We start from the raw sequence: 24880 nt of genomic DNA on the forward strand, positions 1-24880 counted from the left end.
AGGGTCTTGAGTTGTTGATGCCGAAGGTGGGCCGTACTAGGCCGTCGATGGAGCCACGCCGTGGGCCGCAGGCAGGCAAGTCTAGGCACTCCTGTTTCAGAACACCGACAGATCTAAGGGATAGACAGCTTCACAGTGAAATTGCCCCTCCCCCCCCCCCCCCCCCCCCGCCAATCATCCATCACACAATGTCGACGTTGGCCAGAGTTGAAGACCCTTAAGATCATATGCCTACAGTGTGCATCGAGGTGTTCTTGGGTTGATCGTTGGCTTGGCACCGATCCCGTGCACATCTTACTTGAACCTCCAAGACAGGGATGCCCCAACCGTTGTCGCCCATAGTGGAAATTCATAGCAAGTCTCGTGATCACATTCTCAAGAGTAGTGATGACTAGCAAGTCTCGTGATCACATTCTCAAGAGTAGTGATGACAAGGTGGTGTTTGTCGGCATCGCCGGCTCCACCGACTCTAACAAGGTTGGCATCGTCACGTGGACTCAATTGTATTATTAGTTCTCCATCCAAGGATCTTTATGCATAAAGGAAGGACCAGTGCCTAATTTTATATTTCTGTAGGTTCCTTGTAATAGTTGTGCAGTAACCATTTTTACCTAGGTCCATCCGGACCCTCATTGATGTTAAAAAGCAAATGCATTACTTACTTGCATTGCACAAAACACCAGCGCTAAGTTCTTCATTACTTTTTTTCCGGAGAATAACTTCATGACTTAACGCGGTCACTCTCTATTTTGCTTAAGCATGATGTATTGATATGACAGTACCTTTCTCTCTTTCCCAGCTGCCACCATTGTAAGTTAAATAAATAAATAAAATTGCCAGCATTGTCCATTTTCCAAAGAAAAATGCCACCATTGTCAGAATTAACGGCTGACTCACGGCCAGCGCTTCTGTCAGGGAACACGATAAGTCGGGAAGAAGTCGCTATCTTTCCCGCGGTTGCTCGCTGGCTCTCTTTTACAATTGCATCGTTGACACAAGCAACGGCGATTGCTAAGCTTAATTAGCACGTCAAAATCCCAAGTTAGTAGGCCGACTGGTTTTGTTAACAGAAAAACAAATGGTATCAACTCCGGCTTACATATGCGTGCACCCGGCACCACCCGATGCAGCGCGTCTGCGCTCGTGAGACTTGGCCGGCTCAACTCCCCTGTCAGCCTATGGCCCCAAAATACATCAGATACATGTGCATCCTGACCATTTCGCCCTTACCGCCTGTACTAAAAACCGCTTACCCGGTGGGTTAACAAAACAATTCTCTAAATATTTAAAACCAGGCACCTCGACTGCACAAGCAACCCGGTGTGAACCCCATCATCGGGTGCTCGATTCTCAGCCCAGAGATAACGGCGACGTCCGTCGAGTTGGCTCTATAAAGAGCAAAGAAACCTCGACGACCTAGCCAGTACCAGTACCAGTAGCGCTCCGTCTGTTTTTCATTGTCGGAAGCAACCTCCACGCTCCCAGTACGCAGCAGATGACGAAAGGCGGCGGCAGCGAGACGGGCGGGTGCCTCTGCATCGGGGCGCCGATGCGCGCGCTGTCGCGGGCGTGCGACTCGGCCTGCGACCTCTACGTGCGCGGCATGTCCGGGTGCGCCACCCGCGTGCCGGCGGGGGCGGTGGCAGGCGGCCGCGGCTCCGGCTTTGTCAGATCGGCCACGGCCGTGCACCTGTGGACGAGCTCCGACCGCGCCGACGACCTCGTCCGCGCCGGGTCGACGAAGCAGCGCCGCGTGGCGACGGCCGATCAGCCGGCGGATGTCGGGGCGGCAAAGAAGGGCCGCCTTAGTCCGGTGGCGCCGGCGATCGTGCCGGCTCGGAGGAAGGGGCCGGCGATGGCGACCATCGCCGAGAACGGGCCGTGCGACTTCGGCGCCTGCGCGCTGAGGCCACCGGAGCTGTGGAAGCGCGCCACGGCGGTCGGCGGGCAGGGCGCGCCTGGCGGTGGGTTTGTCGCCGTCATCGCGGGGACCGAGGCCTTCGCGGCTCGATCGTGACGCGTGCGTGCAAGACGCGCGCGCGTAGCGGCTGTGTACAAAACTAGCTTCTAGAAGTCCAGAGGTCGATTTCACCCAACACACCAGTTTTCTCGCACTTTCTCGTGATTTCTTGCTGATGTGTAAACAGTTTGACAAGTAGTGCAAATACTATTATGATCCGCGCAGAATATAGTGCAGATATAATGACAAAGTCTGTTTTAAACCATGTCTTTGTAGTGAACTGGTGATAATCTGACTGAACACCAATCTCCTAATCCGTGAAATCAGGATAAAGGTTGTCAAACGCACGATTATATCATGTGTGGTTCTATAGCTTTAGGATCTAAGTTAATTGGGGTATTTGCGAACTTGCCATATGATTCTTATCCAAGTAAGAATGTGCAAACATTCTTATCTGACAAGCTTGGAATGTAAGTGCATCTCCACCGCCGTCCATAATAATGGATACATCAAACGTCCAAGGGCACGTCCGGACGTGTCCGTGGACACAAAAAAGGAAGACGGCCATCCAACACTATACATCAATGTTCGTCTCTGTTTTGTTCTCATAAATTTAGAGCACTTAAAATAATTAAAGATAAATATCATCTTTCGTCCATAATCATGTTGCGCAAATATTTCAATGCAACAATAATTCAAATATAATTATACAATCCAAACATGAGGGTTTCCAATAAAATAGTTTAAATTTGAATTTAACTTATTCAAACATTTTTTTAATTTTCTGCTCAACCAGATCTAAAGTTACTCGATGATGAATCTGTTGATGCATTTGGATAAAATCCTCGAACATTGTTGGGTTCTGCTTTGGAAGTTGTATAGAATCACCCACATGCTTAAATTAACGACCGTGGCGAACTTCGTCACCTTCATCCCCCACAATCATGTTTGGGCATAATCACACAAGTTTTCATCACCTCCCACAACGTCTGTGGATCCCATATGCAGGTCTAGGAACAACTGCAAAACGGGCTTGAAGCACTCCGAATGCCCTCTCGACATCCTTTCTAGCTAGCACATTTATTGTCTTTGGGCAAAGTAAGCACTTTTCTCACCCATTGGATCATATATGGTCTTGAAGAAGGCCACTCACGAAGGATAGATATCATCACAAAGATAATAGCCCATGTTGTACTCATGACCATTGATGGTGTAGTTGCATGAAAGAGCTTGTCCCACACACAGCCTTGCAAATAATGGAGATTGTTGCAGCACATTGATGTCATTGCGAGACCTGAGCATCCCAAAGAAAGGTACCAAATACAAAAGTCTTGTGATTCAACTACTTCAAGAATGATAGCGGGTTTTTGTAATGGGCCTGATATTGCCCTTGTAGAGAATATGGGCAAATTTTTCCATTGCCAGTGCATGCAATCAAGGGATTGTAGCATACCTAGCCAACCTCTTGCTTACGACAATGCCATGAGTCATGTGGTGTCTTTGTTAGTTGGTTCTCGCTCCAAACATCTTGATCACGGTCAATGGCAGAGCTTTGTTGGGGCCAGGGGGGCCGCTGCCCCCTCACCCCCCCACCCCCTCCCCCAGCCTTTGATCAATTCCTGAAGAAAAATTATTTAGGGAGGCTTGGATTAGACTTTTTTTTAGCATCTGCCACCCCCCCCCCCCCAACACTGAAGATTTTTGTCCCCCCCTCCCACCCCCCAATGATCTTCGGCTAGCTCCGCCACTGATCACGGTGATAGCAAACTGGACCATGGCCTCAAGACATGTGGTTTCATACAAGCTTTGTGGTGTTGGGGTGCAACCCCATCGTGAAGAAATACTTCATCCAAATGGTGTCTTCTCCAACTAGTCGCATTACATGCTTCACATGGAGTAAGTATTTGTCGAGGAACTTGGTTCGTCGTGTAGTGTGCTCCAAGTAGCAACTAATCAGTGTAAGAAATGTCGCCATTTGATAGTACATGCTACATACCCGTTGTGTGGTGTCGAAGAAGAAGATACTCTCCTTGCTTTGTCCACTAGCCTGAATGTTGGGAAGCTTTCAGATGCAATGGGGGAGGAGTTCAAATCACCGATGATCCTAGCGCCGAACGGACGGCACCTCCACGTTCAACACACGTACGGAACGGAGACGTCTCCCATGCCTTGATCCAGCAAGGAGGAGGGAGAGGTTGATGGAGATCCAGCAGCACGACGGCGTGGTGGAAGTAGCGGGATTCCAACAGGGCTTCGCTAAGCGCTGCGGGAGGAGGAAGATGTGTCACGGGAGGGAGAGGGAGGTCCCTCGCAAGAAAGAGGTTGTTGTCTCAGTCCTGAAGTGGTTGTTTTGTGTTTTTTGAACAAAATGGAAGTGGTGTGATCCATGATATTGCTTCTCGTCTGTCAACTTTGGAACCTCCGGAATGATAAACTACACAGCAAGCAAATACCACCGGTGCACATCTCGAAGGAATTCCTTTGTAGCTATCTCAAAGCGGTTCTACAATTAATACATCAGGCCATGAAGGAGGTACTGAAGGGTAAGATAATCATTGAATGGGCTCGGCCTATTTTCTCAGAGGTAACAGTGGCGTGGCCTCGGCAAACCATAGAATGGATGTCTTTGTTTGTTGATGGGTCCCTTTTTGAGGCCGATGGAATGGCATATTCTGATATGGTGTTGCGAGATGAGGATGGGAATGTCCTTTTGTTTAGCATATAGGCACTTGTTTTATTGCAATGATGCCCTCGGATCGGAGATACACTTAATTTTGGAGGGCATTACTCTCAGCTTGCAATGAAGGATCACCCCAAGATCATCCAAGCAAACTGTGTCGCTCTTATTGGAGCTCTCACTAGTACCTTGATGGACCATTCCTGCTAAGGTCATATGCTAATTGAAATCAAGCTTCTATTTGAAAGCCGTGAGTTTATTCCCTAGAAATTACTTCATTCAAAAATAGGGTTGATCATTGTTTAGCTCATCATTGTAGAATTGGTGTTACCACTGATGTTTGGTTGTGCCAAATAGCATAATGTATTAGCGGACGGAAACCCTGTTAACATGGTCCCCGCAAAAAACCTGTTAAATAAAACTCAATATTTTCGTTGAAAACACACACTCTTAACTACCTTCCCAATATCCACAGTATTTCGCGCACACACACACACACACGACACTGCAACAATATAGACCGATCATGGATGGAGCCACACGCTGGGCACACAGGGCTTGCCTTTCTAGGCCGCCCAACAAAAGCGAAGCAGCTCGTTCGGCCGGATTTCCTTATTTTGATAACCAGTTAACGCGGTCTGTCATTAAACGCAAATCCGGTTTTATGGGAAAGTTGTCCACTAATCCCTTGGCATTCAAAAAGTTCGTAGATTTAAAGAAAGTTCATACATTTGATAAAAAAAATCACAATTTTGAAAAATGTTCATGGGTTTGAAAAATAATCACAAATTTGAAAACTATTCACATATTTGAAAAAGTTTTTGATTGTTAGAAAAAAATCATGAATTTGAGAAAAGTCTGTAGATTTTGAAAAAAGTTAGGATTTGAGAAGTTCACGATTCGAAAAAAAATCATGGATTCTACGTAAAAAAAATCACGATTTTGAAAAAAAATCATCGATTTTGGGAATCAAGTTCACAAATTGAAAGAAAGTGATTTTTAATAGAAGTTAGTGCATCTGGAAGTTGTTCACCAATTTAAAAAAAACATCACAAACTTCAAAAAAGTTCACGGCTCAAAAAACGTGAATTTCATGGATTAAAAAAATACAAACTTGAAGATAGTTTTCGAATTTCAAAAATTTTGCGCAAATAATAAATGCGAAATAAAAAATCAAAAAGAAAAGGAACGGAAAATATGAAAAACTAAACCAAAAGAAAAAACGAAAAATTAAATAAAAAAGAAAAGAAAATAATTCATTGAGAAAGATATCAGAAGCTTCCCAAAACTGGCCTAGGAAGCTTTACAAAACCAGGGAAGAAAATCCATTGGGTGCGCTTGGTAGGCCGGCCCATTTAGAATTATAGGAAGGGATGGGGTGCGCTCGTTTGCACAATAATCCTTATCGGGAGCAACTAACCAAGGGCTACCCCTTAGGGGAGCCTCACAAGGGTCACTTTAGTGGGCTCGGAGTGTGCCAAGTGACGCGCTCTCCACTGTCGTCACGTATCCCGTGTTGGGCGCTTCTTCAGGATTTTGTTATTTTTTTGTATGTATTATTGTGTTTTAGATGGTTTGTTTCCCGGATTTTTTTTGTGCTTTTCGATTTCTTCCCGGTTTTCACTATTTTTAGAGGGAAATTTTCAAAAAGAAAAATGCATGGAAAACCCATTTTTTTCTTATGCGAGAGGCTAAATTTGCCTCTCGTGGGCGTACATATTTGCTTCCGTAAGAGGCACATCGGAAATGAAAACAAAAAAACCAACATTTTTTGCTTCTGCCAAAAACACAGATTTGCTTCTCGTGGAAAGAAAAAAAAACACATTTTTTTCGCTTCCGCAATAGGCACAGATTTGCTTTCGTGAAGGCACAGGTTTGCTTTTTGCGAGAGGCACAACTGTGCCTACTGGAAAGAGAAAAATACGATTTTTTTTGCTTCTGTCGGAGGCATAGATTTGCTTCTATAGAGGCACAAGTTTGCCTCCACGAGAGACATAGTTGTGCCTCTTGGAATGGTTTGAAAACATGTTTTTTTTGCTTTCACAAGAGGCATAATTTTGCTTCTTATGGAGGTACATATTTGCTTGTACGAGAGACACAATTGTACTTCTTAGAAAGTGAAAAAAAAGGTGGGACAAACTGTGCTTCCGCCTTGTTTTTTTGTTTCTCTTCTGGTTTTGTTGGTTTTTTCCGTGAAAAATAACGTTTGACAAAACTTATTATGAATCTAGTTTTGAAGAGATCAATATAAGAGATCCAATGTAAAAAAAAGTTTGGGATATGGACTCACGGTTTAAAAGATAAAACATTTTGAATAAATGAATCAACGAAAGAGTGAAAATTCGCAGGTTGCGACAAGTGGCGTGTATGTAGTGCACCACTTGTCGCAACCTGGGAGGAAGGTGGGGTGACCTTTGCATGGTGTTGAAGGCGCCAAATAGGCTTCATCGACGATGGTGACCCATCATGTAGGTGCCTACGAGTGTTCCCACGCTATTGGCCCAGCCCAGTGCGGTTGGCAGGGTTTCTTCTCCCACCGGTTTTTCTTTTATTCTTCTAGTTTCTTTTTTTCTTTTCAGTTACCTTTTTTACCTAAAACTGTGAGTATTTCTTACCACAACATAATTTTAATATATTTTTTGTCAAGAAGTTTGTAAAAAAAAGGAAAAAGGACAAAAAAAAGCCTCTGAGCTTCTGTTAAAAAAACTTCTTAGCTACTAGTGTTACAACAACCAAACCAAAGCAATGCCTTCAGGCAGCCTCAACTATCTACATAGAGGTAGTGGAGATAGCAGTCCTAGCTTACTTGCCAACAACAGCATGAAGTGGTTATCTGAAGTTTTGGACCCAAGCAGGTAAGGCGCCATGGGACTATTTTTTTGCTCTGTATATCAACCAATGCAACTAATCTTTTTACCTTTTTTCCAAATATGTGAACTATTTTTCAAAGTTGTGGACTTTTTAGAAATTTGTGAACTTTTTCCTAATCCATGAAGTTTTCTCAAATTTATGAAATTTCTGGGAAATCATGAATGATTTTTCAAATTTACAAATAATTTTTAAATCGTGATTTTTTATGGAAATACAGGAACATTTTTCAAATGAATAACATGTTTTTAAATCCAAGAACATTTTAAAAATCCTTCAACATTTTTTGAAATCCTAGAATGTTTTTTTGAATTTTGGGAACACTTTTTTCATCCGTGAACATTTTTAAAATTTGTGATCAGTTTTTTGAATCAGCGGTTATTTTTTGAAATCTGTGAACAATCTTTTTTTAATTTGGGTATAGTTTTTTGAAATTCACAAGCATTTTTAAAATTCATGAAAATCAAAGATTTTTAAATAAGACGATTTGTTTAATTCGCATATATTTTTGAAATTAGAAAAAAATCGAAATAAATATGAACATTTTTTAGAATTTGAAAACATTTTCCAAATACGTGATATCCCAAACATTTTTGGGATTACAAAATGAAAAAAAGGAAAAAAAATCGAAAAAGAAAGAGACGAAAAAAATAAAGGAAAAAAATACGGGCACCAGGCGCCCCTTACATGGGCTGACCCAAATCATGCACTGGAGGAACGGGGTTGCGTGTTTGTGCGCTGTCTTCCGCGCAGGTCGTTGAATAGGAGGACTCATAAGCGATACTCCCTCCACTCCAATAAATAAGAGGGCTTGTTTTTAAAAATCCAACTTTAATCATAAATTAGATTATATGTATTTGTAACAGAAAAATTATACCATCGAAAACTCATTTTCAATATGAATAACGGTGTGACTTTTATTATATGTATAATATAATTCATATTTGGTTGGTCTAATTTATGATGAAAGCTAAATTTTGGAATGTGTGCGCGCTTTATTCATTGGAATGAATGGAGTACACAAAACGACCTGCTTGGCTGCACGTGCACAAACGCCTCCCTGCCTGGCTCCTCCTGTGATGTCGCCAGCCGCCGTGCAGGCGTTCCTAACTTCCCTGTTCCAGGCCCCCCGCCATCCTATGCAAGCGCGCGGCTCCGTACCCGTTGTTCTACGTGTCACCAAGCCTCGGTCTAGCCGTTGTGCAGCTGCCCCTATTCGTTGCGGAGCCGGATCTTCCAACTTGCACAAGTCAGGGAGCTACAATGTTCTTCTTGTGTAGAAACGAGAAGGGGAGTCGGGAAGCTTGTGAAATTAATGTAGAGCTTTTAAAAATTGAAATAAGTCTTTCAAAAATTGAAATAAGTCTTTCAAAAATTGAAATAGATCTATTGAAATTGAAATTAGTATGTCATGAATTGAAATTGATCATTTAAAAATTAAAAGCCAGTCTTTTTAAAATTGAAATGAGCATGGACCTAGAGGGAAGGGAAATCAGGTTAGTGTAGTTTACCTGACTGTTCTTCATAGGTCGGAGAAGCCACTTCCATTGGTCGCCGCACACCCAGCTACTCCCCCGCCCCTGCCTGGCCGCATTTCGCCGCCGCACGTCAAGCTGCTCCCAGCCCCAACTACTCCCATGCCCTTGCCTGCATGACCATCGGCTGGCTGCTGGCTGCTAGCTGGTTGTTAAATTTCTTGCTTTAGAATGTATTCATTGCTGAATTTATTTACGCTGGCCATAGCGGTGGTATCTTAGCTAGTATCATGCATTTGGAAATAGCAAACACGTTGATGTGGCAAAGAATTAGAGAAGAGAGAGAGGGTTAGAGTAATATAGATAGATACCGTATCATATTAAATATTGTGCTATTTTGTGTCATGCATTGAAATAAATAAAATACTATATGATACTATGCACTATAAAAAGGACGCGGTGGTTCTGGTCTCGAGCACACATGTGCTCGTTATCTGGGCCGCTGTTTCATCTCTCTAGATGCGATGCATTTAATGTCTGGGCCATGTACACGAGCGTCCGTAATGAAGCAAATGAAGAAATACGCTCTGGGTTGTGGGCCTGAAGTAGACGGAGGACAAGCGGTCGTCGACGGGAAACTAGTCGAGCCGTGGCCCAGGACGTCGAGCCTTTTCCTGATCTGTGGATCACGATCATTGTTGTTCATTAACGCTGCGGACGATGAATTAAATGACCGGCTTGGTACAGTCGTCTCCTACCTCGCGCTGCTGCATTTTTTGAGTAGAGTGGGCTAAGCTTTGGGAGAGGCGATTCGACAAAGTAGCAGGTATGTTTGGAGAGAAAATAGCAAATCGATAATTTTATTGTGGAGTTCTGCAGATACTGATTCCATAGATATGTGAATGCTTGTGATTAGAAGATAGTGTGTGAACATATTCATATGCAATATGTTCTGGTAGAATTGTAGTGTTGTTGGATCAGTAATTTACATTTTTTTTTGAAAGGGAGGATGACCCCCGGCCTCTGTATCTTGACGATGCATGTAGCCACTTTATTAATTATTCTTACAAGACCTTATAAAGGCATACAATAGTAAGAGTAAAGCCACCGTCTAGGCAACAAAAGTGTCGCTACTCCTATCCAATTGATAAAGGGATGCTGATAGTCTGGGCCTAATACCAAACAGACCTCGCAGCCAAACCTAACATCTAAGACCTAAAGTCCCAACTAGGACGCCTGCCAGGTATGGGCACCCACCAGTCCGGCGTGTTCCTCAATCAGGACGCCTGCCAGGTATGAGGCCGCCACAGCCACCTGCCGCCAATCCATCTTCAGAGCTGTACTGCTGCATGAACGTTGCCCGGTCTAGCTGCCGCCGACGCCACCACGACGCCAGACAGCGACGACCTCCTGGACGAGTCCATCCTCGCACATCAGACGCCTAATCTCCAGAGCGCCATGCCATCGAGATCCGACACCATCAATGTGTGTGATGAAGCACCGCTCCTCCTCTTGTCACCTCCAGCCATCACTTGCTCCAAAACGATGCCTCCATGAGGGAAAGCGCTACTAAGAACGTCATCATCGTCCGATTCGGGAGACCCAGATCTAGAGTTTCCCCCGGAGCATCCCGAGCCTGATGACGCCAACTGCAACAACGATGCCTCGACAAGGAAACGACATCAAAGACGCCGCCATCGTTCGCCATGACCGTAGTCGGCGCGATTTTCATCGGCAGTTGCGCCACCGGGCGTACGGCACCGGCCTCGCTGGTTCCTTCGACCGTAGCAAACTCCAAAACGATGCCCTGAAGAGGGGCTACGGCGCAAGAGCACCGCCATCGCTACAGGCGCTGGAAACCCTGAATGCATTGGAAATTACCTGTGTGCTAATCAACATTAAGGGTTGATATTCATTTCGAAAAGTGATGAGGCACTGAATTCTTTTTCTTGAGTGTGCTCTGGATTAGGGGTAAAAATTCGTGTGGGAATCGTAAGCATGGATGATCTTTTGAATTCATGAAAACATGAAATAATTGAATAAAAATTAGGAGACAGCCATTGAGTGACGGGGACAAAGATATATCTTGTTTCTGTGTAAATGTGTCATGTCAATGATATTTAGGAGACAGTAAATGGAGAAGGGGAAAGGGCATAATTTGCTTCTGCGTAAATAGACCTCAGGGTATGATATAATTTTCAGGAATGTGTCATGTCACTAAAGAGCATTTGTGTATCAACAATGCTGTTAGCACAACGTCATCTCTAAGGGAGATAAATTAGCTAGCTGGACCAAAACTCTGGAAGTAAGAAAGATAATGAGGGAAATCAGACTCCTTCTCTGGTGACTGGAACCAGAACGCTAGGTCAGTGAGTTGTAAGCATGAGAGTTTCAAGAGATAGAATTGATGTAGTTGTTTGGTAGCTTAATATGAAATGGAAATCTGAAAACCTTGATCTACAATGCAGGTGGAATGCCGCAAGCTGAGCTACGGATGAGAAGCGGAAAATCTATTTGGCCCGTGGCTCGGGAAATCTGCTTTCCGTCGAATGGCTGCAGGCACGAATTGAATGCAGAGCTCTGGCTCTTCTCCCCCAAGGCCCCAACACGGACGACATTTGGAAACGGAGGAGTGAGAAAGAGGGATAGGAAGCAGAGGCGGCCGACGGCCATGGAGTTTCTAATGCAACCAATCAATAAAGAGGTATGTCGATTCGTGAGTATATGGCGATCTTGTTCTGTTTTGCACGCGCGGAAGGGGGAACACGCCGCAGGTGTCACGACTATGTATAGGGGACGAGACTTGCCTGCTCCCTCGGCGTGTGCCCATCCGTACTCCCGCGTACGTGGCTTGATTTGATTGAAACAAAATAAGGTCCGGCCCCATCCCTTAAAATCAGGGGGAAGATGATTAGATTAAAAAGAAAAGAGGAAAAAAAACAACCATAGGATGAAGTGCGAGCACGGATGGAAGCATGAGGAAGGAGCAGGCAAGCCGGATCCATGTATAGGTAAGGTCAACCCTCAAGCTCCGTGGTGGACCAGTGCAGAACATATACTAATATTAATAGAGATGTAAAAATCGTAGGTGGTAATTGGGATAGAGTACATTTGTAGAAATTTGGTCGTTGTTCAGATAATTTGGATAGAGTCTGGTAGTCGCAGAGAAGTAATTAAGATTGCTCTTCCATAGTGCATTACTGATGGAAACTACTTACTAGTCAATTGTGTTGTAAATTTTGATTAGTAGCTTAATAGGGCAGTGAGTACGAACTTTGCATTTAAGAAATTATGCATCCTTGGGAGAACAAATTGGTACTTATGTACCACAAATGCAGTTGTGCAATTTGGCAGACGTTTTAAGTTTAATAGAACAGAACTAGGTACTAGGCAAAACATTATTTTTCTGGTTTAGCAGCTAACTAGGCTGGTGAGTAGTAGTGTGTACTCACAAGATACTGGTTCCTTGAGCGAAAATACTAGACAGACGACACTCCACCCACGATGCATGCATGATTCATAATCAGATGGATGTGAAGCACTTTATTCTCTGATTCAATGGCTGGATGTGGAGCATTGTTCATGCATCGTCCAAAAACGTCGTGTGTATAGCAGCTCTCTTCCTTGAGGGAATATTTGCAGAGGCATTTTAAAAAATTGGATGTTTAGGACTTGTACATATTTTGTAAACATGACTTGCAGAAGCAACCTGTAGTTTTTTGCTGTTTGTGTGAAGCGAACTCGTCTTTCAGTCTGTCTTAGCCATCTCCATCACCTTATCATTATGGTTATGAAATGAATCATAAGTAACATGTCTTTTTCTCTTCTTCCCATATTGTTTCTGTCACATTAAGCATGGTTTATTTACGTCTATTTGAAACAGAAGGCCTGATGCAAAACTGTATCATATTTTCACTGATTTTGGCTGTTACAAGCCCCTTTATTTGCTTCGCTTACAAAGGTAATATTCAAATCTTTTGTTTTTAGCAGATGTTTTGGCTGAATTGAACGACCATAGGTCACATCGTCAAATGTTGTTCTAGCTTATTTGAAGCTTTAGATTTGTTTCATATATGGATCTTGAACTTCAAACCGAATCTGGATTTGTGACTTTATAACCATTGCAGCCCCGTTTCGGGTTTATCCCTTTACGTTGGGTATGGATGTGTTCATGCGTTTGTGGCTGAAGCGAAGCTTCTGTAGGCTAGTAGGCGAAGGCGCTGGTCTATATAGGACCACTCACTATTTTTCTGTAATTTTTTGTGTTCTTGCTCTTCCACCTATTTACTGATTTGTTTACTAATGTTACAGAAATCTAAACCTGAAATTGTATTCATTCATGGAGTCAGAATACAAGAACTGGATCCATGTGTGAGATGACATGTTCAATAAACCTTCAGAGCTTGGCACTAATATGTTCGACGGCCTCCATCAAACTCTTTTGCAATCTCAGAGCCCGCCTCAACATGCAGATGGTCCATAAGCGTAACTTGTGTGAGCGATGATGCAGTTATTTATGAGCATAGTAAGAAATTAATGCACTTGAATATGCTAGGATCTACTCTACTAGAAGTTTGGAAACCCCAAACTCAAATTCTAGAATTCTTGTACCTTTCCTGTGGTGCAGCCAAAGGCTATTTATCTCAATTCCTGAGATTTTGTTTTTTCAATACGATTGGCGATGTCTTGACATCACAATCCTGTGTTTTTACTTATTTTCATGTGTTCCAAAATGATGTGATCCAAAGAGGCTCAAGATATCAGCATTGACCTGCATGTGCTTAACCTATGTAATGTCTGCATACACCCACTTCGACAAAAAAATATTGCACGAAAAGGAAAATAACCTTTGACATGGAAATGAAATATGATGTCGGCTGGGCAATGAATATTACTCGCATATTTCTTTTGTCGTCTATGTATCGCATGTGTGCACGCTCGTGCCATCAATGTTGCTTATCTCCTTAATAGTAAAATATGTTAGGTGGTTTTCTAAGGTTGCATTTTCATATTTTACATGGCTTCCGTTGTTTTCTTATGTCCGATCACAGCCTTCGGTAACAGGCTGACATTTTCCAGGCCTTGTGTTATGACCGGCCAGGTCTATGGCCGCCGGGGGCCCATTGAGCAGGCTTAAGGCCAAAGTTATCTTAGTTTATTTTCAGATTATGATTATATATATAAATTGCAAAACTATTTTAGAGATCAAGCAATAAGACTATTCTATTGCCTGACTCTCAGAAGAGCCGGAATCCTAAAACACTAGTCGTCTCTCTCCTGCGCCGCCGCCGCCCAGCCGCAAGGACGGCGCCTCGCCGCCGGCCGCCGCGTTCTAGCCCACGCCCAGCTCCCTCTTTTCCCTACCACCTACGACCCAGAGGAGCCCGAACCCTAGCTCCTAACACCTTGGTATCAGCCAGCTCTGGTTCGACCATGTCATCCTCACCACCATCGCCGTCGCTGCCCGTGACCACCACCGCCGCGTCAGCGCCCCTCGCCACGGGGTCGCTGGTCCTCCCGTCCGCGCCGCTGGACCTCATCCCCGGCGCGTCAACCGGCCATCCGCCGGCCCCCATCACCGCTACGCCGCCATCGCCATCAACCCTACCGGCCCACTACACCCCGGAGGCCATGGCGGGGGTCCTCAACGACTTGGTCGTCGCGGTCCAGGGCATCCGGCTCTTCCTGGCCAGCCCATACGGACCGCCACAGCCGCCCCCGCCGCCTGCGCCTTCCGGGCCGTCGGCGCTCCCGTGGTACTCGGTGCCCGCCGCGCTCGCCGGGGGCTACCCGACGCTACAGCAGCCGGCCGCTCCAGCACCGGCCTGGCCACACTGGCCCGCGCCAGCACCCGCGGCATCGGCCGCGTCCGCCCCAACCCCGTGGCCGGTCTGGTCTGCCCCGCCCCCCTCCGCGCCGGCTGCGCCGGCCCCCACGCCGTCTCCACCGCCTAGCGCCGGCCTGATTCAGGGCCCTTCCGGGGGGCTTCCGATCCAGCAGGTGTGGTTTCCACCGTCGCCCTCTCCGATTCCGGCTTGGCTCACCGGAACGTCGCCACCGCCGGTCTACACGGAGGCCGGCGACCCGGCGGTGCCCACGCTACAGTTCGGCGTGCCGTCCTCGGCCCTTCGCATCGACGAACCGGTGGGCACTGGCGCATCGACCCCGACACCACCTCGCTTCGCCCGGATCGACTTCGCCACGTATGATGGCTCGGAGGACCCTCTTAACTGGTTAAACCAGTGTGATCAGTTCTTCCGGGGGCAGCGCACACCTGCGTCCGACCGCACTTGGCTCGCGTCATACCACCTCCGGGGTGCCGCCCAGACATGGTACTACGCCCTCGAGCAGGACGAGGGCGGCATGCCTCCCTGGGATCGTTTCCGCGAGCTGTGTCTCCTTCGCTTCGGACCACCATGGCGCGGCAGCCGCTTGTCCGAGCTGGGCCGCCTACCCTTCACCTCCACGGTCCAGGATTTCACTGACCGCTTCCAGGCTCTGGCGTGTCACGCACCAGGGGTGACGGCACTACAGCGGGCTGAGCTCTTCGTCGGCGGCCTTCCCGACCACATCCGCGTGGACGTCGAGATGAAGGGACCCCAGGACCTGCAGACGGCCATGTACTACGCTCGGGCGTTCGAGCAGCGCGCCCAGGCCTTAACACGGCCCGCACCACCTCGGGGGAGCCGAGTGCCTCCACGACCACCGCCGACCGCGCCAGCTTCTTCAGCCGCCTCACCGACGGCCACTCCGGCCGCGACGCGGCCCTTCCGGCGCCTCTCGTAGGCCGAGCAGCTCGAGCGCCATCGCCTGGGGCTGTGCTTTAGCTGTGATGCGCCCTATGCCCCGGGCCATGTCTGCCCGTGCCTCTTCTACTTGGAGACAGTCGACGAGACAGAGGACGCTGCCACCGACGATGGACTCGGCGACCCAGCCGCCACCGAGGTTGCGCCGGCACCCGCGCCCGCGCCGGCTACGGCCCTTCTCGTCTCCCTCCACGCGTTGGCCGGCATCCGCAATGAGCGGACTATGCTTATCCCGGTCACAATCCATGGCGAGACTCTGGTGGCTCTCTTAGACACGGGCTCTACACATAACTTCCTTCCGGAGGCTACTATGCGGCGCCTTGCACTACAGTCGACGGGAGGGGAGCAGCTGCGGGTCACCGTCGCTAATGGCGACCGCCTCCGATGCCATGGGCTCGCTCGGGACGTTCCCATTACTATTGGCGACGAGCACTTCACCATCACGTGTGCCGGCATCGACTTGGGCTGCTTCGACTTCATCCTCGGCGTCAACTTTTTGCGGACTCTCGGTCCCATCCTTTGGGACTTCGACGCCCTGACGATGACCTTCTGGCGCCTCGGCCGCCGCATCCGGTGGGAGGGCGTTGGCGGCACCCCGGCGTCGCCCCCACTCCAGCTAGCCGCGGCCACCACGAAGGCTGAGCATCCGCTGCTGGATCACCTCCTGCAGCAGCACGGTGATCTTTTTGCGGAACCCCAGGGCCTTCCGCCGGCCCGGGTCTACGACCACCGTATTCATCTCCTGCCAGGCTCGGCTCCGGTGGCAGTACGGCCCTACCGGTACACTCAGTTGCAGAAGGACGAGTTGGAGCGGCAGTGCACCATCATGCTTGCCGCGGGCATTATCTGTATCTCTACATCACCCTTTACGGCGCCGGTCCTCCTCGTACGTAAGTCGGACGACACTTGGCGCTTCTGCATCGACTACCGCGCCCTTAATGCTCTCACACTTAAGGATAAGTTTCCTATTCCGGTGGTCGATGAACTCCTGGATGAGCTACATGGGGCACGCTTCTTCACCAAACTGGACCTTCGGTCGGGGTATCATCAGCTGCGCATGCATCCCGACGACATCGCCAAGACGGCGTTCCGGACCCATCACGGCCACTTCGAGTTCTTTGTGATGCCCTTTGGCCTCTCCAACGCCCCGACGACATTTCAGGCCTTGATGAACGATGTCCTCCGGCCCTACTTACGTCGGTTTGTGCTCGTTTTCTTTGATGACATTCTTAGCTACATCGCCTCTTGGGCAGAGCACCTCCAGCATGTGGCCATCGTCTTCAACGAGCTTCGGGCGCATCATCTACATCTTAAGCGCTCGAAGTGCTCGTTCGGGACACCTTCGGTCGCTTACCTCGGCCACGTCATCTCGACCGAGGGTGTGGCCATGGACGCCAACAAGGTGGCGGCCGTCGCCGCCTGGCCCATTCCGCAGTCTCTTTGGGCTCTTCGCGGGTTCCTTGGTCTTGCCGGGTACTACCGGAAGTTCATCCGAGAGTTTGGCCTTATCGCGGCCCCGCTCACGCGTCTCCTCCGTCGCGACGCCTTCTCTTGGGATGCGGAGGCCACTTCAGCATTCGAGGCCCTCAAGGGGGCCCTCACGTCGGGACCCGTACTGCAGATGCCGGACTTCGACCTCCCCTTCACCGTCGACTGCGACGCTTCCGGTGCAGGGTTTGGTGCAGTCCTGCACCAGGGCGATGGACCCCTCGCCTTCTTCAGCCGCCCCTTTGCTGCTCGCCAACTTAAATTGGCAGCGTATGAGCGTGAGCTCATTGGGTTGGTGCAGGTAGTACGCCATTGGCGGCCCTATCTTTGGGGCCGTTCCTTCCGGATCCGCACGGACCACTACAGCCTCAAGTTCATGCTGGATCAGAGGCTCTCGACGGTTCCCCAGCACCAGTGGATCAGTAAACTCTTTGGCTTTGATTTCACCGTCAAGTACCGGCCGGGTCGCCTCAACACTGTCGCCGACGCCCTGTCTCGGCGTGACGCCGATGTGGACGACGGTGCGGCGGAAGGGGCCACCTTCTGCATCATCACCGGGCCCTGTTTCGCCCTCTACACCAACATCCGCCGGGCGACCGCTGCCGCGGCCGATGCCCTCCTCCTGCAGCAGCAGCTGGCGGCGGGCGAGCTGGAGGAGCCGTGGCGTCTAGTCGACGGCCTACTTCTCCACGGGCGCCGCATCTTCGTTCCGGCACACGACGATCTTCGTCAGCAGGTGCTGCGTCTCGCCCACTCGGCGTGCCATGAGGGCGTGCAGAAGACGCTCCATCGCCTCCGCGCCGACTTCTACATTCCAGGTGATCGTGCCCTGGTCCGTGACTGGGTACGGTCTTGTGTGACGTGCTAGCGCAACAAAACGGAGACACTGCGACCAGCTGGTATGCTTCAGCCCTTGGAGGTCCCGTCTCAGGTTTGGGCGGACATCTCCATGGACTTCATCGAGGGCCTTCCCAAGGTGGGCGGCAAATCCGTCATTCTCACGGTGGTCAACCGCTTCTCCAAGTATGCTCATTTCATCGCCCTTGGCCATCCATATTCAGCGGCATCTGTCGCGCGGGCCTTCTTCGATGGCATTGTCCGTCTCCACGGGTTCCCTTCTTCGATCGTCAGTGATCGGGATCCTGTGTTCACGGGCCATGTATGGCGCGACCTCTTCCGACTGGCGGGCGTGAAGCTCCGCCTGAGTACCGCCTTCCACCCTCAGACAGACGGCCAGTCTGAGATCATTAACAAGGTGATTGCCATGTATTTGCATTGTGTTACAGGTGATCGCCCTCGCGCATGGGTGGACTGGCTCTCGTGGGCGGAGTACTGCTACAACACCTCTTACCACTCCGCCCTTCGTGCTACGCCCTTTGAGGTGGTGTATGGCCGGCCGCCCCCGCCGATTCTGCCGGTTGATCCGGCCTCGGCGCGGACCGAGGCAGCCGGGGCTCTTTTGAGGAGCCGTGATGAGATGCTCGCGAAGGTCCAGCAACGACTCCTCCAGGCCCAGCAGTTGGCCAAACGATACTATGATGGCCACCATCGTGAGGCGGAGTTCGCGGTGGGTGATTGGGTCTGGCTGCGTCTACTTCACCGCTCTACGCAGTCGTTGGACCCACGCGCGAGGAAGAAGCTCGGTCCTCGCTATGCCGGTCCCTTTGCTATCCTGGAACGCATTGGCAAAGTGGCGTACCGTCTTCAGCTTCCGGCAGGCGCACGGATCCATGATGTCTTCCATGTCGGGCTGCTCAAGCCATTCCGGGGCGATCCACCCGCGGCACCACCGGCGCTTCCGCCGCTCATGGACGGACGTCTCCTTCCTACACCGGAGAAGGCGCTGAAGGCTCAACTGCGCCGAGGCTCCTGGTACGTGTTGATTCGGTGGGCTGGACTACCAGAGGAGGACGCTACTTGGGAGCAACGCGAGGAGTTCCGCCAGCACTACCCTGACTTTCAGCCGAGGACGAGCTGTTTGCGCAGGCGCGGAGAGATGTTATGACCGGCCAGGTCTATGGCCGCCGGGGGCCCACTGGGCAGGCTTAAGGCCCAGGTTATCTTAGTTTATTTTCAGATTATGGTTATATATACAAGTTGTAAGACTATTTTGGGATCAAGCAATAAGACTATTCTATTGCCCGGCTCCCAGAGAAGCCGGAACCCTAAAACCCTAGCCGTCTCTCTCCTGCGCCGCCGTCGCCCAGCCGCAGGACGGCGCCTCGCCGCCGGCCGCCGCGTTCTAGCCCACGCCTAGCTCCCTCTTTTCCCTACCACCTACGACCCAGAGGAGCCCGAACCCTAGCTCCTAACACCTTGATAGTATGTACAATGGCCATGAATTTTATTTATTTCCGTGGCTATCTTTTTCCTTTTTTAAACTACATGGGTTCGTGCGGCTTGATGTTTGTTAGAGATACTTTCATATTTACACTTTGGTGCAACAGTGCTGAATGTGGAAAACGCTTAACTATGAGTTGGAAGCAGCCTATAATTAGTTGATTCTTTGAAGGGGATGCAGAGGATGAGCTGATTTTGGGGGATGATCGATTTAGTTGGTAGGTGAGGAGATGAGGCGTGCAAGGGAAGATTGGTAGCTCGTGCAGCAGTGGGAGACAATTAAATTTCTCACCCCGTTAGTCCAGAATCTGTCCTTTCACGGCCCATATGGCTGAGGCACATCTGAGCCGCTTCTAATGTGGCTCACAGCGTCGGACAGAGATAAGGTGACGTACACGTTTGCATGTCATCATGTGCCTTGCGGCCGAAATTCAAATTTAAACATTGCGAAAAAATCTGAAAAAATCATGCATCTTCACAGCATATATTAAGATAACCCCTAAAAAATTCAGATCAAAATTCGAAACATACATCGAGAAACGAAAAAGAGAAATCTGTCATGAATAGTTCGCGGATGGTTCTATGCAGACTATTCACACTGAGTTTTTCTTTTTCGTTTCTCGATATATGTTTTGAATTTTGATCTGAATTTTTTAGGGGTTATCTTAATATGTGCTGTGAAGATGCATGATTTTATTCAAAAAATTTCACAATGTTTAAATTTGAATTTCGGCTGCAAGGCACACGGTGACATGCAAACGTGCATGTCACCTGATCTCTGTCCCACAGTGTCATGCTGCCTGCTAGTCAGATGTGGGCCATCGGGCCTGTTGTAAATAATAAATACCTGGTTAATACCTGGTCCTATACGCTCGGGATTGGCCATCTCCAGAAGGACCGACGTGAAAGATATCGAGAGTGCCTGTGCTCGAGCACAGAATAGCACTTTCGCTATAAAGATAGTATTATATACTAGCATCGTATGCATGATACTAGTATATGATACTCTCCACTATGAGTAGACTTATATAATGAACAATCGTGTGTATAGTGAAATTCTGTTGGTTGACGGACAAGTAGTGAACAAGAACAACCACTAATTGTCTGTGTGTGCGGTTCTTTTGTGTGTGCAATGCGTAAACAAGACAAGTAATAGTGAACATTGAACCAAAATTTAAATGAAAAACTGTGTGTTTGCAGTCTCTATGTGTTTTTTCAGTTCTATTTGTATCGTTGAACTTAGACCGATGTATTTTAGGGTTTAGGGTAGTTATAAGTGTCAAAGTTATTCCATGTTGTTGAATATTTTTACCCGAGCTTCTACTTCAAAGTCATGAGTTTATTCCTAAATTACTTTGTTCACAAAATAGGCTCATTGTTTACCTAATCATGATAGACCTGGTGTTAACATTCCTATTTTACAAAATAGGCTTTTGCTCCGCTTTATAGATAAAGGCAACTGATACGTCTCCAACGTATCTATAATTTTTTATTGTTCCATGCTATTATATTATCTGTTTTGGATGTTTTATATGCATTATTATGCTATTTTATATTATTTTTGGGACTAACCTACTAACCTATTGTGATGGACTGGCTTATTAGGGATGATAGACTACTCATGTCAATAAGGAATTCCTTCTTTTCCGGGAGCCCATTCGGACAAAACTCCAAAGTTAAGCGTGCTCAGCTGGGAGTAGTGTCAGGATGGGTGACCGACCGGGAAGTTGCTCCCGGGTGCGCACAAGTGAGGACAAAGTGTGCAGAAAAGACTAGTATTGATCTGTGGGGCCAGTCTAGATCCCGCCAGGAGTAACGACCACCGGCGGGTGTGTCCGGGGCGTTACAAGTTGGTATCAGAGCCGACCCTCACGGTTACACGGATGTTTGCGGACAGGTGCGTGATCATGTTGTTCATGACGTTTGTGACCCGTCGTGGCACATGGCATGGCACATGTACCGGACTGGATGCACAGACATATGTGCCAAGAGGGAATGTTCCTGTGTCCCAACGAGGACGTCGGTTCCTCTGAGTGGGGGTGTATGTGATGGCCTGGCTTATTAGGGATGATAGACAACTCATATCAATAAGGAATTCCTTCTTTTCCGGGAACCCATTCGGACAGAACTCCAAAGTTAAGCGTGCTCAGCTTGGAGTAGTGTCAGGATGGGTGACCGATCGGGAAGTTGCTTCCGGGTGCGCACGAGTGAGGACAAAGTGCGTAGAAAGGACTAGTATTGATCTGTGGGGGCAGTCTAGATCCCGCCAGGAGTAACGACCACCGGCGGGTGTGTCCGGGGCGTTACACCTATAGCCCAGTACCACTTCCTGTTATTTCCCTGTTTTTGAGTTCCGCAGAAAATGAATACCAAACGAAGTCCAAAAAAAAATAAAACCTTCGCGATGATTTTTCTTGGACTGGAAGACAACCAGGAGACTTGGAGATGAAGTCAGAGGAGCCACGAGGCGGCCACAAGGACGGAGGGCGCGCCCAGGGGGTTGGGCGCGCCCCCACCCTTGTGGGCCCCTCGTGCACCTTCTGACCTAATTCTTTCGCCTATATATACTCATATATCCCCAAACCACCAGAGGCATTCACGAAAACACTTTTCCACCGCCGCAACCTTCTATACCTGTGAGATCCCATCTAGGGACCTACTCTGTCACCCTGCCGGAGGGGGATTCGATCACGTAGGGCTTCTACATCAACTCTATTGCCCTTCCGATGAAGCGTGAGTAGTTTACCACAGACCTACTGGTCCATAGCTAGTAGCTAGATGGCTTCCTCTCTCTCTTTGATTCTCAATACCATGTTCTCCTCGATATTCTTGCAGATCTATTCGATGTAATACTTTTTTTGCGGTGTGTTTGCCGAGATCCGATGAATTGTGGATTTATGATCAACTTATCTATGAATAATTTTTTGAATCTCCTCTGAGTTCTTTTATGCATGATTTGATCTCTTTGTAATTCTCTTTATACTATCGACTTGGTATGGCCAACTAGATTGGTTTTTCTTGCAATGGGAGAAGTGCTTAGTTTTGGGTTCAATATTGTGGTGTCCTTTCCTAGTGATAGTAGGGGTAGCAAGACACGTATTGTATTATTGCCATCGAGGATAAAAAGATGGGGTTTTCATCATATTGCTTGAGTTAATTTCTCTCCATCATGTCATCTTGCTTAATTCGTTACTTTGTTCTTTATGAACTTAATATTCTAGATGCATGTTGGATAGCGGTTGATGTGTGGAGTAATAGTAGTAGACGCAGAATCGTTTCGGTCTACTTGACACGGACATGTTGCCTATATTCATGATCATTTCCTTAGATATCGTCACAACTTTGCGCTTTTCTATCAATCGCTCGATAGTAATTTGTTCACCCACCGTATTACTTACTATTTTGAGATAAGCCTCTAGTGAAACCTATTGCCACAGGGTTTATTTTCCATCATATAAGTTTCTATTTTTCATCATATAAGTTATTGATATACAATTTTAGTTTCTGATTTACTATTTTTGCAATCTTTTACTTTCCGATCTATAAACCAAAAATGCCAAAAAATATTTACTTTATTGTTTATCTATCTCTATCAGATCTAACTTTTGCAAGTAACCGTGAAGGGATTGACAACCCCTTTATCGCGTTGGGTGCAAGTTGTTTGATTATTTGTGCAGGTATTCGGTGATTTGTGCGTTGTCTCCTACTGCATTGATACCTTGGTTCTCAAACTGAGGGAAATACTTATCTCTACTTTGATGCATCACCCTTTCCACTTCAAGGAAAAACCAACGCAAGCTCAAGAAGTAGCAGCAACCAATCCCCCATCAGGGATGATGGACCAGGAGGAAGCGATGTGCTCCTCCTTAAGGATATGGGTCGCCAGACTTGCTGATCCTCAATGCGGTTGGAGCTGGAGGTGAGGATTCAGATTGAGAGAAATCCCTAGCAGACACTGGTTGGCCACGAGGGTGGGGACGCCCGTGGGCATCGTATTTTCTCCATGGAGATGTTCGTTTGATCGGTTTCAACTTCCACCACGCCATTTGTCTTCCAGGTGAAAACCCTATGTGACGCCCCCGATTCAATCGTACACTAATCATACACGCAAACGTGTACAATCAAGATCAGGGACTCACGGGAAGATATCAAAACACAACTCTACAAATAAAATAAGTCATACAAGCATCATATTACAAGCCAGGGGCCTCGAGGGCTCGAGTACAAGAGCTCGATCATAGACGAGTCGGCGGAAGCAACAATATATTAGTACATACATAAGTAAACAAGTTTTCCTTAAGAAGGCTAGCACAAACTAGGATACAGATCGAAAGAGGCACAGGCCTCCTGCCTGGGATCCTCCTAAACTACTCGTGGTCGTCGTCTGCGGCCTGCATGTAGTAGTAGGCACCGCCAGAGTAGTAGGAGTCATTGTCAACGATGGCGTCTGGCTCCTGAACTCCATCATCTGGTCGCAGCAATCGGGTATAGGAAGGGGGAAAAGGGGAAACAAAGCAACCATGAGTACTCATCCAAAGTACTCGCAAGCAAGGAGCTACACTACATATGCATTGGTATCAATGAAAAGGGATAGTATATGTGGACTGACCTGCAGAATGCCGGAATAAGAGGGGGATAGCTAGTCCTACCGAAGACTATGCTTCTGGCCATCTCCATCTTGCAGCATGTAGAAGAGAGTAGATGGTAAGTTCACCAAGTAGCATCGTGTAGCATAATCCTACCCGGCGATCCTCCCCTCGTCGCCCTGTTAGAGAGCGATCACCGAGTTGTATCTGGCACTTGAAAGGGTGTGTTTTATTAAGTAACCTGTTCTAGTTGTCATAAGGTCAAGGCACAACTCCAAGTCGTCTTGTTACCGAAGATCACGGCTATTCGAATAGATTAACTTCCCTGCAGGGGTGCACCACATTTCCCAACACGCTCGATCCCCTTTGTCCGGACACACTTTCCTGGGTCATGCCCAGCCTCGGAAGATCAATACGTCGCAGCCCTACCTAGGCGCAATAGAGAGGTCAGCACACCGGTCTAAATCCTATGGCGTAGGGGTCTGGGCCCATCGCCCATTGCACACCTGCACGTTGCGAGGGCGGCAGGAGAGCAGACCTAGCCTCCCTTATACAAGAGCAGGCGTTCCAGTCCAACCCGGCGCGCGCCGCTCAGTCACTGACGTCACGAAGGCTTCGGCTGATACCACGACGTCGAGTGTCCATAACTGTTCCCGCGTAGTTGGTTAGTGTGTATAGGC

At 48.0% G+C, this 24880-nt stretch overlaps 1 protein-coding gene across 1 annotated transcript; it reads left to right on the top strand.

The window, feature by feature from the left end:
• Positions 1-1385: 1385 nt before the first annotated feature.
• On the top strand, positions 1386-2225 carry LOC125548660 (uncharacterized). Its single transcript, XM_048712222.2, has one exon. The coding sequence runs from the start codon at positions 1496-1498 to the stop codon at positions 2015-2017; it is 522 nt and encodes a 173-aa protein (XP_048568179.2). The 5' UTR covers positions 1386-1495; the 3' UTR covers positions 2018-2225.
• The last annotated feature ends 22655 nt before the right edge of the window (positions 2226-24880 follow it).

The sequence above is a fragment of the Triticum urartu genome, chromosome 3A (assembly GCF_056163025.1).
Source record: "Triticum urartu cultivar PI428250 chromosome 3A, HENAU_Tu73, whole genome shotgun sequence".
Taxonomy (NCBI): Eukaryota; Viridiplantae; Streptophyta; class Magnoliopsida; order Poales; family Poaceae; genus Triticum; species Triticum urartu.